The sequence below is a fragment of the Mastigoproctus giganteus genome, chromosome 7, assembly GCF_048544385.1.
Source record: "Mastigoproctus giganteus isolate SK-2022 chromosome 7, ASM4854438v1, whole genome shotgun sequence".
NCBI lineage: Eukaryota > Metazoa > Arthropoda > Arachnida > Uropygi > Thelyphonidae > Mastigoproctus > Mastigoproctus giganteus.
In genome coordinates, this window is record NC_143581.1 from 184,796,986 (window position 1) to 184,811,670 (window position 14,685).

Below are 14,685 nucleotides of genomic sequence, written 5' to 3' on the forward strand. Positions count from 1 at the left end.
CACATGGGTTGTGTTAGGGTAGCTAAGAAAAAGAACAGGTGCATGTATACTTGTGTGTACACCAATGCTAGGAGTTTAGTAAATAAATTTGATGAATTTGAGGTATTGCTCAAAACATCAAAGGCAGATATTGTGGGGATTTCAGAGACGTGGTGTCACACAGATATAAGAAATGCAGAACTGGAATTTGGGGAGTACAATGTCTACAGAAAGGATAGACAGGATAAGAAGGGAGGAGGGGTTATGCTATTAGTTAAAAAACACATAAAATCCAAGGAAGTGAAGCCAGTCGACATCGCTGGACAGTGCAGTGTCGAGTCAGTTTGGTGTGACATAAGCATTGGGAGATCAAAATTGAGAGTAGGAGTGTGCTATAGGCCTAATGACTCTGATGAGTATAATAAGAAACTGTTCGGAGAAATAGAGTGGGCCAGTAAATCAGAGAGTCTTATAATGGGGGATTTTAATTTCCCAGATATTGACTGGAATTTGGGGGCTGGTCACTCACACAGTAGCAAGGCTTTTGTGGATTTATTGGATGATTGTTTTCTACATCAGCATGTTCGGGAGGCAACTAGAGGGAGTAATACTCTTGATTTGATTATCAGTAGTGATTCTTCATGCATTAAGAATCTGCAGATAAATGAACCACTTGGTGGCAGTGATCACAGTGTGCTGAAGTGGGAGTTACTCAAAGAGGTAACTACCATTAGGGGTAAAGGGAAGGGGTATTGCTTTCGTAAAGGCGACTACAATGGACTGAGACAGTATTTAAATTCTATACAGGGGGATCAACTGATGATACTGCCAACAGCAAATTCAAAATGGGAAGCATTCAAAGAACGTATCGTGGAAGCTACTAGGCTTTACATACCAACTAAGAAATATTGTTCAAGGTTTAGGCCTAAATGGTTGTCAGATGAACTAATGAGGCATATGGCAGAGAAGAAAAATGCATGGGATACATACAAATTAACACGTGACACGGACGCCTATGATAGATACAAGTTGATCTGTAACCAAGTTACAAAGGAGGTTAGGCAGGCGAAGGCAGATTACGAGAGATCCTTGGCAAGGGATGCGAAGAAAAACAGCAAAGAGTTCTTTACTTATGTAAACTCTAGAAGGAAGGGGATGAATCAGATTGGTCCACTTGAGATCGATGGGTCAACTGTTGATGACCCTGCTCGGGTAGCTAACAAACTAAATGAATATTTTGCATCGACATTCACACATGAGGAGTTATTCAGCGAGGGGAATGCCAGAGGTGTATTCAACTCTAGCAGTAAGCTAGAGAATCTTGTAATAACTGACAGCAAAGTGGAGGAGAAATTGTTGAAGATAAACACAAGAAAGGCACCTGGGGTGGATGGGATCTATCCAGTTATATTAAAGGAGGCAGCAAAGGAGGTAAGCAAACCCTTAGCCATAATTATGAGAGCTTCCTTGGACTCAGGGGAGGTACCCATTGACTGGAGATGTGCAAATGTGACCCCAATTCACAAAGGGGGATCAAAGGCTGACACAAGTAATTATAGACCTGTGAGTTTAACTTCTGTTCCCGGAAAATTAATGGAGGCACTGGTGAAAGAAGCACTGCAGGATCATCTAGACAAGACTTCAGTTATAGCTAGGACACAGCATGGTTTTGTTAAGGGGAAGTCTTGCCTGACCAATTTGATTGGATACTATGATGCAGTCACAAAAGAACTGGATGCAGGGAATAACTTTGATATTATATACTTGGATCTTAGAAAGGCTTTTGATACTGTTGCACATGGAAGACTGCTGCACAAATTGGAGCAGTGTGGCATTGGAGGCAAGTTGCTGCTATGGATAAAGGGGTGGTTGAGGGGGAGAAGACAGAGAGTGGTAATCAATGGACACTGCTCATCGTGGACTAATGTTATTAGTGGAGTCCCTCAGGGTTCAGTATTGGGGCCTTTATTGTTTTCTGTATTTATAAATGATATTGATGATGGTATATCAGGCTTAATGTCCAAGTTTGCAGACGATACGAAGGTTGGCAGGGTTGTCAAGGACACTACTGACACTATGCTGCTGCAACAGGATTTGGAAAGGTTGAGCAGATGGGCTTCGAGGTGGCAAATGAAGTTTAACATTGACAAATGTAAAGTACTACATATGGGAAACAGCAACCCCAGAGCAACGTATCAACTCTGTGGTACTACACTGACAGTGGTAGAGAATGAAAGGGACCTGGGGTGGTGGTGCAGGCAGATATGAAGTTCTCTGAGCAGTGCAGACGAGCTGCAAGAGTAGCTCATGGTGTATTGTCAATGATATATAGGAATTTTTCTAGCAGGGATAAGGAGGTGATTATTCCCTTGTATAAGGCAATGGTCAGGCCACACCTAGAGTACTGTATACAGGCCTGGAGGCCTCATTTCAGGAAGGATGTAGAGCTGCTGGAACGAGTACAGAGAAGGGCAACTAGATTGGTGAATGGGACAAAGGGGTTCTCTTACGAAGAAAGGCTTAAGTTTTGCAAATTACAGTGTCTGGAAACTAGGCACCAGCGGGGTGATCTGATAGAGGTGTACAAAGCCTTGAATGGTTTGAGCATTTTCAATGCTGATGGGATTCTTCCTCTAGCTCAGAAAAATCACCTGAGAGGGCATAAATTCAAATTGAGGAAAGACAGATGTAGGATAGATGTGCGGAAATTTGCCTTTAGCCAGCGGGTGGTTGGTGGGTGGAACAGACTTCCATCCCTTGTCGTGGAAGTTGATAGCCTAAATAAGTTTAAGGCTCAGCTGGACAGGTATTTCGAACGAACAGAGGGGTGAAGTGGAAGTGGTTATTTTTATTTATTTATGTTACTTTTTTTTTTTTTTTTTTTTTTTTGGCTGATGCTGCATAAGCTTGCTTTCTTGCATCAAATGCCTCTACTAATGCTAATGCTAAAAAAATAATGGACATTTTGGGGATTACCCTGACTTCTAATCTCTCTTGGCACAAGCACATTACAAATATTGCTTCCTCTGCATCTAAAAAACTTGGTTTTCTCTTTCGCCTTCGGCATTACTTTTCTTCCAAACAGCTGCTCACTCTGTATAAATCGCAAATCCGCCCTACCATGGAATATTGTTCCCACATCTGGGGGTGGTGCCCCCAAAACCTCTCTCAGGCTTCTTGATTCCATTTAGAAGAGGGCAGTTAGGTTAATTAATGATTCATCTCTAACAGAGTCTCTCCACTCGCTTTCTCATAGACGTACTGTTTCTGCTGCATGCCTCTTCTACAGATACTTCCATGGGCACCGTTCTTCTGAATTGGCTTCTATAATTCCCGCTCTCTCTTTCAAAACAGTCTGAACACATGCTGCCACCAGCCAACATCCATTTACTGTCAAACGTCAAACCCACAGAACCAACTTTTCATCTTCCTCATTTATTCGAATAATTCAACTGCCGTTTTCTGGAACAACCTTCCTTCATACGTATTTTCTGAAAATTACAATCTGCAGAAGTTCAAGTCCAATGTCAACAAATATCTTCTTGCATCTTCTCAACCTCCAACCCAAGCACAGTACTAAGTACTATAGGTTCTAATACCTCTCGTGTTTGGGGTTCACATAAAAAAAAAACAAAAAAACAAGCACAATAGCATAGAAGAGGTCTATCCCAGAGGTCTCCCAACAAAATACAGTGGACTCCCGCTTTAAATGATACATGGAAATCGGAAGAATATTTTCCAGTTAGCAAAATAAAAATAAATTTATGTTTACATACATAGCTTAATTAATACATACTTTAATATGTACATACTAATTGATATTTCTGTTCACTGCCTTTTTTTTTTTTTTTTTTTATTGTAAAATTTAAAACACTAAAAGTGATAAGCAATTAATAACAAAGAAACCAACATGCATAAGTTGCAACAAACACAATACGGAGTAATGAGTTTCTGAAAATTTATTTTTTTATATGACTGAATATTTCATGGAAGGGGAAACACACTTCACCATAATAATGTGAAACCCACAGAATTCCAGCTATTGGTACTATAGCAAATGCAAGAAGGTAGAGTTTACAACCCGTTTATAACTGATTACACTAACAGAAAAGACCAATCTGGAAACTGCAAATTGTTTTATGATAGTGACCTCCAGAAATGTGCTTTAGAAAAATATCATGGAGGCGATGACTAATGAGTCAACAGCAGGAATTCACAAGAAGGAATGAAAATTATATCTAACATAATAGCAAGGTTTCCCAGCACAAAAGCTCAAAAATACTGTGTTATGCGAGATTTCCAGCAATTTTCCAACCATGTTAGAGCAAAACCTTGTTGTACAAGTACCATGTTGTGCGAGGATTTCCGCAATTTATCAATTGTGTTAGAGCGAAACCGTGTTATACAGGGGTTGTCTGTAGTTTAAGAGTTGTCAGTTGATGGATTTCTCCATTACTTTGGAAAGCATAGAGGTAAATGCAATAGGTTGATTTGGTTGTCACAGAATGACAGCATTACCAAAGTTCAGTCCACTTGAATACCAGTTCCATAAGCATTTTAGACTCCAAGGTAGCTGGTTGGTTGGTTGGTTGGTTGGTTTGGTTTTTAATGGCGCATTGGCAGCTAAGGCCATAATACGCCAAGACAAATTTAAAATGTTATTAAACATTTTGGTAGCAAAGGCAACCACGTCAAACAATTAATTATTATGTTAAAAAGGTATAAAAGTAAAAGCATAAAACTTAGATCTTTGTATAAACATTAATAAATTGTAAAAAGTTAAAAACGTCAGACATATTGTCTCTGTCACCTATTAACTGACTGAGTGTAAATGGCTCAGTCAAATTATTAAAATCAGTAAAACACAAGCGTTGTGCTTCAATAAAAACAGGACATTCTACAAAAGATGACTGACGGTTAAAATAACATTACACATCTCGCACATAGGTGGGTCATCCGCCCTCAGCAAATAGGAATGTGTTAGATGACTATGACCTATGCGGAGCCGAGCAAGAACAACTTCCTCTCTTCGGACACTGCGTAGACTGGACTGCCATTGCGCAATTACAGGCTTAATGCGATGTAATTTATTTGTGGCCTGTCCGTGCCAAGAATCTTGCCATTGGGAGAGTAATTTAGAACGTATTATTTGCCTGTAGTCTGTATAGGGGACTGACAGACAATGATTATCCAGGGAAATGGCTGATTTGGCAGCGGCATCAGCCGATTCATTTCCCCGGATCCCAATGTGGCTTGGGATCCAGCAAAAGCGAATATCATATTCCAATTCTATGAGAGAAAAAAAGAATCTGCTGGATCCTGGACAGGATCGGATGAGGGTTAAAACTCACCGATACCAGAGCCTGTAACACGCACGATGAATCGCAATAAATCATATACCTCTGGTAGTCGCGATTTTTAATGTGATCTAGGGCTGTTTGTATTGCATGCAACTCTGCAGTATATATGATAGTTTCTTGTGGGATCTTATAGGATAATGTTTTGTGAGGGAACACAACAGTAGATCCCACATGACATTCTAACCTTGAGCCATCTGTATAGATTGGCAGAAAGTCAGAATACTGCTGTCTATGTGATGCAAAGATTTGCTGGTAGACAGATGGCGGTGTAGTAGCCTTCTCCCAGATCTTAAGGGAGAAGTCGCAAGTTGGAAAATAAGCATGCCAGGGTGGAAAGAATTGCCTTGGTGACTGGGCAACGTTGTCTACCGTCAAGTTCAGCTCATTCAGCAGCCCTTGAATGCGAATACCAAAAGGTTTGTTGGCAGTCCGACGGGTGTTGTAGAGGCTTTCCCAGCGCGGCCGGCCCAAAAACGGATGGCCACGTGGGATGATCAGGCAGGGATTTTAATTTGAAGGTGTACTGTAAGGACAACTGCTTACGTCGAAGAGACAGAGATGGTTCATTTGCTTCAACGTAAAGGCTTTGGACAGGAGATGTGCGAAATGCTCCAGTGGCTGTCCGGATGGCTTGATGGTGGATTGGATCTAACCACCGAAGTGCATTATCTCTAGCAGAACCATAAACCTGAGACCCAAGTCGAGTTTGGAGCGGACAAGTGATCGGTAGAGACGAAGAAGGGTAGAACGATCTGTGCCCCATGAAGTTGATGAAAGGGCACGAAGGATGTTAAGCCCTTTGACATATCTTGTCCTCAGCTGATGAATATGTTGTAAAAATGTCAGCTTTTTGTCGAAAATAAGTCCAAGGAATTTGAATTCTGCTACAATTGGGATGTTATTTTGCCCAAGCCTTAATTCTGGGTCAGGATGAAGATTATGTTTGTGACAGAAGTGTACGCAAACAGTCTTCTGTGATGAAAATCTGAACCCATTAGCCAAAGACCAAGCTGTAAGATGGTCAATGGTTTTCTGCAGTTGCCTTTCAATGACCCTCATATTGCATGAATGACAAAATATAGCAAAGTCATCAACATAGAGGGCATTGTTTACAGTGGGTGGAAGTTGTTCTGCGATAGAGTTTATTTTGATTGCGAAAAGTGTGACATCTAGAACGGGTCCTTGTGGGACTCCCTCTTCCTGAGAGAAAACTCGAGAGAGGGTGGATCCTAAACGGACTTGAAACTGGCGATTCGAAAGAAAGTTTTTAATAAAAAGAGGAAGGTTACCTCTAAGACCAAAGTTATAGAGGTCTTTTAAAATCCCAAATCGCCAGGCTGTGTCGTACGCTTTTTCAATATCAAAGGAAACTGCTACCAGATGCTCGGATTTAATAAAAGCATCACGAATGGACATTTCCAATCAGATTAAATGATCCAGAGTGGATCGATTTTTTCGGAAGCCGCACTGTGTCCTGGAAAGCAGACCATTTGTTTCTAAATACCATACGAGGCGTGCATTAACCATTCTTTCCAGGACTTTGCACAAACAGCTTGTCAGAGCAATAGGACGATAGTTACTTGGATTGCTAGGGTCTTTTCCTGGTTTTGGGAAAGCAAGGATGATAGCCCTTTGCCAGGAATCCGGAAATTGTTTGTGAATAAAAATTCTGTTAAACAGAATTAAAAGGTGATCCTTAGATTGTGGTGAGAGGTGTTTTAGCATTTCGTAGTGGATGTCATCGGGCCCCACAGCACTTGCATGCGTGAGAGAGAGTGCTGCATTTAACTCTTCCTGTAAAAAGGGCTTGTTATACGATTCAAGCCCTTTTGAAGAGAAGTTCGGTGGGTTTTTCTCAATTTTCTTTTTCAGGGCCAAAAACTCTGCAGGAAAAGATGTTGTTGCAGAGATTTTTGCAAATGTTTCCCCTAAAGTATTTGCAACTGCAGTTTGATCTGCAATTGGACATCCGTTGTGCTTGAGGATCACTGAAGGGCATGGTGAATATTTCCCTTCATTTTCCGGATCTTATCCCAGACTACTTTTGAGCTAGCAGCCTGAGTTATGGAAGATGTAAAACGAATCCAAGATTTCCTTTGGCTCTGACGTCGTACATAAAGCACTTTCGCACGTGCACATTTGAATGATATTAAATTTTCAGTCATGGGATATCGGCGGAATATCCCCCATGCTTTCTTTTGTGCTTTTTTTGCTGCCATGCATTCTGAATTCCACTAAGGTTTGGGAAATAGTGGGAACCGGCTGGATGATTTTGGGATTGCAATTGCAGCTGCTTGGACAATTGTTTCTGTGACATACATGACTGCTTCATTGATTGGCTCCTGACTGACTGTAGCAATGTCAAAGTTAGCCAGATATTGAAAGGCATTCCAGTCAGCCTGATCAATCTTCCACCACGGTAAACTAAATGGCAGACAGGGTCTATCACTAGTTAGGGTTGTTATCACGGGGAAGTGATCGCTTCCATATGGATTTTCTTCTACCTCCCAAGTAAGTGAAGGAAGGAGAGAAGGGGAGCAGATAGAAAGATTAATGGCAGAGAATGTACGGGTAGGCATGTGGAAGAAGGTGTTTGTTCCCACATTTAAGAGGGAGAGGTCATTGTCAGTAAGCATACGCTCTATGACTCGCCCCCTTCGATTGATGTTAGCACCACCCCACAGAGAATAATGCCAATTGAAATCCCCAAGAATTAAACAAGGGGAAGGCAATTGCATGATAAGATCATCAAGGCCTTTCTGGGGGATGTCAATCCCAGGTGGCAAATAAACGGAGCAGACAGTTAATAAGAACCCCACTGAAAGTTTGTTTGTTTGGGTTTTTTTGGTGCATTAGCAACTACGGCTATAATGTGCCCCCCCCCCCACTGAAAGGCGAATTGCTACAGCCTCAATGCTAGTTGTAAGATGCAAAGGCTGAAATGGGATCTGGTTGCCGATGAGGACTGCGACTCCTCCGAGAGCAGGACCATCCACAATTCTATCCTTACGAATGATGGTAATTTTATGCATAGTGGGGGTCGTCATTTGCCTTTAAATAAGTCTCCTGTATGCAAAAGCAAGCTGGTTTGTGCTTTTGCAGGAGTGCCTTGATGTCATCAGTATTTTGCCGGAATCCACGACAGTTCCACTGTAGGAATTTAGCCATTATTTTGGCTTGGTGGGTCCATCAGGCGGCTTCCGAGGTGCTGAGGGCTTACCTTTTTCAGTTCTGGCTTTCTCCTTCCTGGGGAAGTATGGACGCTGTCCAGTGTCCATTTCCTCCTCAGCAAAGACCTCCAAAACTGAAAACTGAGTCTTCTTGTACCTCCTTCTGCTCGACATCCATGTTTTCTTGGGTACTAGGTGGTATTTCACCTTTCTTATTCTTTTCTTTTGCATTTGCTTTTGTTATTTGTGGAGCATTAGGAGGTACCGATATAGGAGTGGCAGCTGATTGGTCTTTCTGTGCAGGTTTTTGGGAGCTTAAAAGATAACGTGTGATGGGAGTAAATGTTTCTTTTGGAGGGATGGACATGTCCGTCTGAGTCCCAATCAAACACCTCCCTGCTACCTTCTGGGCGTAGGTAGGTTTTTTGATGTTGAGAGGTTTCACCGCTTTCCTTGCCTCCTGGTACGATATGTTTAGCTCTGCCTTCAGCCGTTGAATTTCTTTTTCTTCTTTCCACCTCTGACATGCTCATGAATAGGCTGGGTGGTCTCCCTCACAGTTAATGCAGGTGGGTTTCGTGGCTGAACATGCTGTTGTTTCGTGGTCCTTTGCACCACATCGAGCGCATGCAAGGACTCCACGGCAGGCCATTTGAGAATGTCCATATTTCTAGCATTTAAAACATCGTAAAGGGTTTGGAACATATGGACGCACTGGACAGTTGATGTAGCCAGCTTTAATCTCATCAGGAGGTTTGGGAGAGTTAAAAGTCAGGATAACACTCCTGGTTTTAACAATTTTTCCATCCCTTTGCGCAGTGATTCTCTTGACGGCAGTAACTCCCTGTGGTTTTAATTCGGAGCAGATGTCCTCCTCGGTGACGTCGAGAAGGTCCCACTCTGAAATGACACCTCTCGATGAATTTAGTGTTCTGTGTGGTGTCACTGTTATGGGTATTCCTCCGATTGATATTACTCGGAGTAGATGTTCAGACTGCCTGTCATTTTTTGTTTCAATCAAGAGGTCCCCAGAACGGAGCCTCTTAAATGACTTGGGTGTACCTGCTAACCCATCCAACCCTTTTTGTATCAAAAAGGGTGACATTTTACCAATCGGTGTTTCGTTGGTGGAATGCATTATTAAGAACCTTGGGACCGGCCCTGATGGTAGTTCGGTTAGCTGCCTCTTTGTAGCAATAATGCTATCTGCCTCTCCGTCAATATTTTCAGATAGGGACCGGGTTGGGGCCCCCTGAAGGAATATGTTTATCAGGATTCATGAAGTTTTGAAGTGGTTCAGTGCCCGGGCTCCCCACCCACCACGGAGCCCAAAGGGACGCCCACTACCCGGCATGCAATAAATGCGCTCGGGAGTGGAACGCCAGGGCTACCCAGACACTATACCCGCACTGCTGCCAGCCTGAATCCTGTCCCTCGGACCATGAGGGTAGGGGTGTGGCATTGACATGGTTGACCCTCGCAGGCGAGCCTACTAGCCGATTGATCCTAGCCGGGCCTTCCAGGACCACCCGTCTTGTCGAAGCAGGAGCCAAAGTGGTGTATTGAAGCTGGGCCCCTCAACCACCAGGATCCCCCTTTCCGAATTTCCACGGGTCGCAGCGCACGGCAAACACGCCGGATTCCATTGATGTAAGCCTGGAACCTGGGCTGTGGGCGTTGGATCCCAGTGATGCTAGTCTGGAAGTCCAGCAGCGTCACTGGGAGGTCCCCTCACCACATACAGGCACCCACGTTGAGGGGTCCAAGGTAGCAAGAATTGGCCTGTCATACCTGGAAGAATGTCTTTGACAGGCCTCAGGGACCAAATTTCTCTAATTTTGCAAGAACAGATTGTAATTTGTTCCAACATTTAAAGCAAATTTTCTTATAAATACTCCTAAAGTGTTTGCCTTGCCTGTGTCTTTTGTGAAAGAAAGAAGATATCTCTACCATATACAGTAGAACCTGATAAGAAGTTTTCCAAGGGACACGAGGTTTAGAACTTCTTAAGTGGGAAAACTTCTTAGAAGAGAAAATGACTTAAGGGTATGAAATATTAACTACACAAATAAAAATAAAAAGATACACATACATAATTTAAAGATCATTTTTAAGTATTATTTCAGATTTTTTATAAATATTTACTTTGCTTATGGGAAACATTTTTAAACTGAGGATTTCTAATTGCTTAACATTCTGTTCATTAAACTCCCTACCAAATACCTATTACCAAGTTGGAAGGATGAGCTCCTTTAGAGTTCCAACATACCTTAAAAGGTCACAATTACAGTAATACAGAACAACAATCAACTAAGTAATTCAGAACTGTTCAGAACGATCTGAACTTAATGGCAAATGCAAGGCCAGATTTAAACTTGTTGTGGCCCTAAGTTATAACATGTATGAGGTCTCTCTCTCTTACTGTTCACTTGTGACAATATTAAAAAAGGATTTTAATATGGAGAAAGGTCTCTTCTAATGTGAGGCCCTAAGGAGTAGCTTGTTTAGTTTATATGTAAATCCGGCCCTGGGTAAATGCATCACTGGGCTTCATGTGGCCGACGCTATCCAATTATGGATATATCGGTGAAAACAATTGCAATATGCCGCTTCCATTATATCAAAATGTTTATACTAAAAATGTTTTAGCGCTGAAAGCCTCAGACTATAGAAAATTCACTAATCAAACAAGTTAGTGCCAAGCATCATTTTAGTAGGTGAAATGGCATAGTTTTTGTGATATCTCATATTGTGAATGCCTTCACAACGAGTTGCCCCGATACTGAACTACCTCAAATAAGCAACACTTCGCCAGTGGATTCCCGGTGGATACCATAACCCCTGGGGGGATGGTATCTGCTAAGAATAAGTAACATTAGTCTTCTCCATTGGTGAACCGTTGCTTATTGGAGGTAGTGCAATATCAGAGCAACTTGTTGTGAAGACATTCACAATGTGAAATACATGTACAAAGGGTACTAGGAAAGTTTTGCAATATGACGCAACAATGAATCACAGGAAGCTGCTTGTTGCTGCATGTTGAGACATGTTCATACGTGCATAGTAGCCGCTGCGCCAAGTCGATGGGCTCAGTTATTCATTAGTAGTGAGAGTGTAAAGTGCTTGCGATGGCATCGTGGTCACGAAATGAGATAAGGACAGTTTTGTGGTATAATTTCGTGTGTGGTTTAACCATAGACCAGTGCTTAGAAGAAATGACTCTTGCACTAGATGATGATTGTCCACATCGTACAACGATATTCAGGTGGTATAGAGAATTCCCAAGGGGAAATTTCACTCTGGAGGATTCTGAGAGGCCGGGAAGTCCACGAACGTCAGTTACGGAGGAAAACGTTACTGCTGTGAGAAAAATGCTTGACGAAAACAGGCGAGTGACCTACCAACAGATAGATACTTTGGGCCTAAATGCACCAGCAATTCGTTCGATTCTGCAAGATCATTTGCACGTGAAGAAACTTTGTTCTCTCTGGGTGCCGCATCAACTGACTGAAGAGCAGATGACACGACGTGTGACTTGGTGCCGGGAGATGTTAAAAAAGTTTGATAAGGGACAATCTCGGTATGTGAACAACATCGTGACAGGTGACGAGACTTGGCTGTACTATTACGATCTGCCGACCAAGGCTCAAAACAAAGTTTGGGTCTTTGATGATGACGACACACCCGTAACTGTTAGAAAATCCCGATCTGTAAAGAAGAAAACGATAGCTGTATTTTTCAAATCGAGTGGAATTGTAGAACGTGTCGTTTTGGACACGCAGAAGACAGTCACAGCTAAGTGGTATACTGAACAATGCCTGTCTAAAGTCATTGGATCTATGAAAAACCTGCGGCCAAAGTCAAGAATGGACACCTGGTACCTCCATCACGATAATGCTACAGCTCACTGCGCCAAAGCCTGCACTGAATATTTGACCACGACAGGACTGAAACTTCTCGAGCACCCTCCCTACAGTCCAGACCTTGCTCCCTGCGACTTTGCACTGTTCCCGCATGTGAAAATGAAGCTAAAAGGGAGGCAGTTTTCCAGTGATGAGGACCTTCTACGGGCTTGGGACAACGAGTGTGCTTTACTCCCTAGTGAAACTTGGCAGAACTGGTTTAAAGATTGGTTTCGGAGGATGGAGAGGTGTATTGAATGTAGAGGAAATTACTTTGAAAAAATTAAATAAACAAAGCTGTATTGCAAAACTTTCCTAGTACCCTTTGTATATCAAAAGCAATGCCATTTCACTTACTTCAGTGATTTACTACGAACTAAAATGATGCCTGGCGCTAACTTGTTCGATTACCAAAATGTTTATATTGTTTAATATTAAAAATAAAGAATTTGTATATTTAAAAAATGTATTAAGTGGGAACACATCATTATAATAATACTCTGTTTCTTTATCACAAACTTTTTATGTGGGAAAACCTTTTACCCAGGAAACTTCTTATGCGGGAAAATAATATATTACAATACACAGAGTTGAAATTGGGACTTAAGAAACCAAACCTAGTACAGGGGAAAACTTCTTCTGTGGGAATTTCTTATCTGGGTTCTACTATATTTAGTTTAATTCAAACCTTTGAAGCCTAAATGCCTTGACTAACACCCTATGCAGACTTCTGGTTTTGAGACTTTGCAACCCACAAAACAAAAGTCTCTCTCTCCCTCAAGGAATATTTCTTTATACCAACAACTAACCAACAAAGTTGCTCTTTACTGCACTTTTACCAGTAGGACCATATCTTTCCTGAAATGGGAAGAGGGCTCTAAACCTGTATACAACACTGAAGGTGTGAACTAACCAAAGCTTTATATAACATATTTCTTTGTCCCTAGTAGCAAAATTTCTATATATCATACATAAAATGCCTTGATCTTCTGGCAGCTTCTCTGCACTTTTGAAAGAAATTTATGTTGAAATGTATCAACTACTTTTAAGTTTAATAAGATAACTTCAGATTACTATTACCCAAAGAATACTTACCATTCAGTTTCTGACCACTGTTCGATGGCAGTTAGCCCTTTCTTCAGATTCCGGGTAGCATCAAGAGGTTGATCAGGCTGCCTTGTGGCATTTACTACCCTAATAACAGCCATGGCATCACGAAGAACAACGGCAATTAATAGAGACCATTCTAAACACTCAGCTTCCAACATTAGTTGCAATAAATACCTATTGGCAAGAAACATTAATAGATAAGTATTTGCAAACTGATTTTTTTAATGAAATTCATTACACAGGCTCAATTAAATTAATATATACTAGGGGACTCTGCCCCTGCTCGCTAACCCCCGCACTCATCTTTGTTCCATCAATGCTTCTACATCATCATAAATGTAGAGTTGGCTGAATTGTGGAACATTTCTAACGGACATTAAACTCATCATTCTTTTCACCATGGCACCTCCTCGTATTCGCATCATACCCTGCTTACGTTAGTGTGAACCAACGTAAGCAGGGGTCGAGGTATGGCGCCCACACCACATGGAGGAATGCTGCCCCTCTGTGTTACCAGGCAATACTAGGTGGTAGATGACTCTCATCAACTGGTGCAATACCACCACTTTGCTTATTGGAGGCTTGAAGAGGTGGAACCCATGTTCAGCCTCCAGAGCTAAGTTCCGGTCAACCCTTCCCATCTCTTCCATCATGCAGTACGACTGATGACTTTTGAGTTTATGCTGCACATCATGGCGAGATCCAATCTTCCTTTACATTCGAGGATACAGCTCAAAAACAGTGTTCGCAGGCTGGCGAGGTTAGTATACCGGACCAAACCGATTGGTAACTCTTTAGGCGGCGTCTGGATCAGCTAGTGTATAATCTTGCTACCTCTACTCTGCCAGACAGTGACTGGAGGGAGTCCGAGTAGTGTGTATGCAGGGAGCATTGTTGAGGGCACGTTATGTCTAGGTATATTCTTACCATGTGTAAGCCATATCCAAAAATTTCATTACTTCATACAGCACGTCCCCCCCCCCACTTTTTCTTACTATTGAATACACCATGAATTATTGTCAAACTAATAGAGTAAGCTTCACTACAAAAAGTGTCTATCTAAACCTCCCCAAACACTTCAAGTTCATTTCACAAATATATGTGGTCTCAATTCTAATCTCAACAACGTCCATTTCCACTTGCAGTCTGCCAAACCCCACGTAC

General features: G+C 41.9%; 1 protein-coding gene across 2 annotated transcripts in view; it reads right to left on the bottom strand.

The window, feature by feature from the left end:
* The window catches only part of Rich (Guanine nucleotide exchange factor subunit Rich), a 579,939-nt gene that overhangs the window by 23,401 nt on the left and 541,853 nt on the right, over positions 1–14,685 (bottom strand). For both annotated transcript variants that reach the window (XM_090378010.1, XM_090378009.1), the window contains exon 32: positions 13,507–13,695. In XM_090378010.1, coding sequence (XP_090234136.1) covers positions 13,507–13,695 — 189 coding nt within the window. The remainder of the gene's footprint in view (positions 1–13,506; positions 13,696–14,685) is intronic.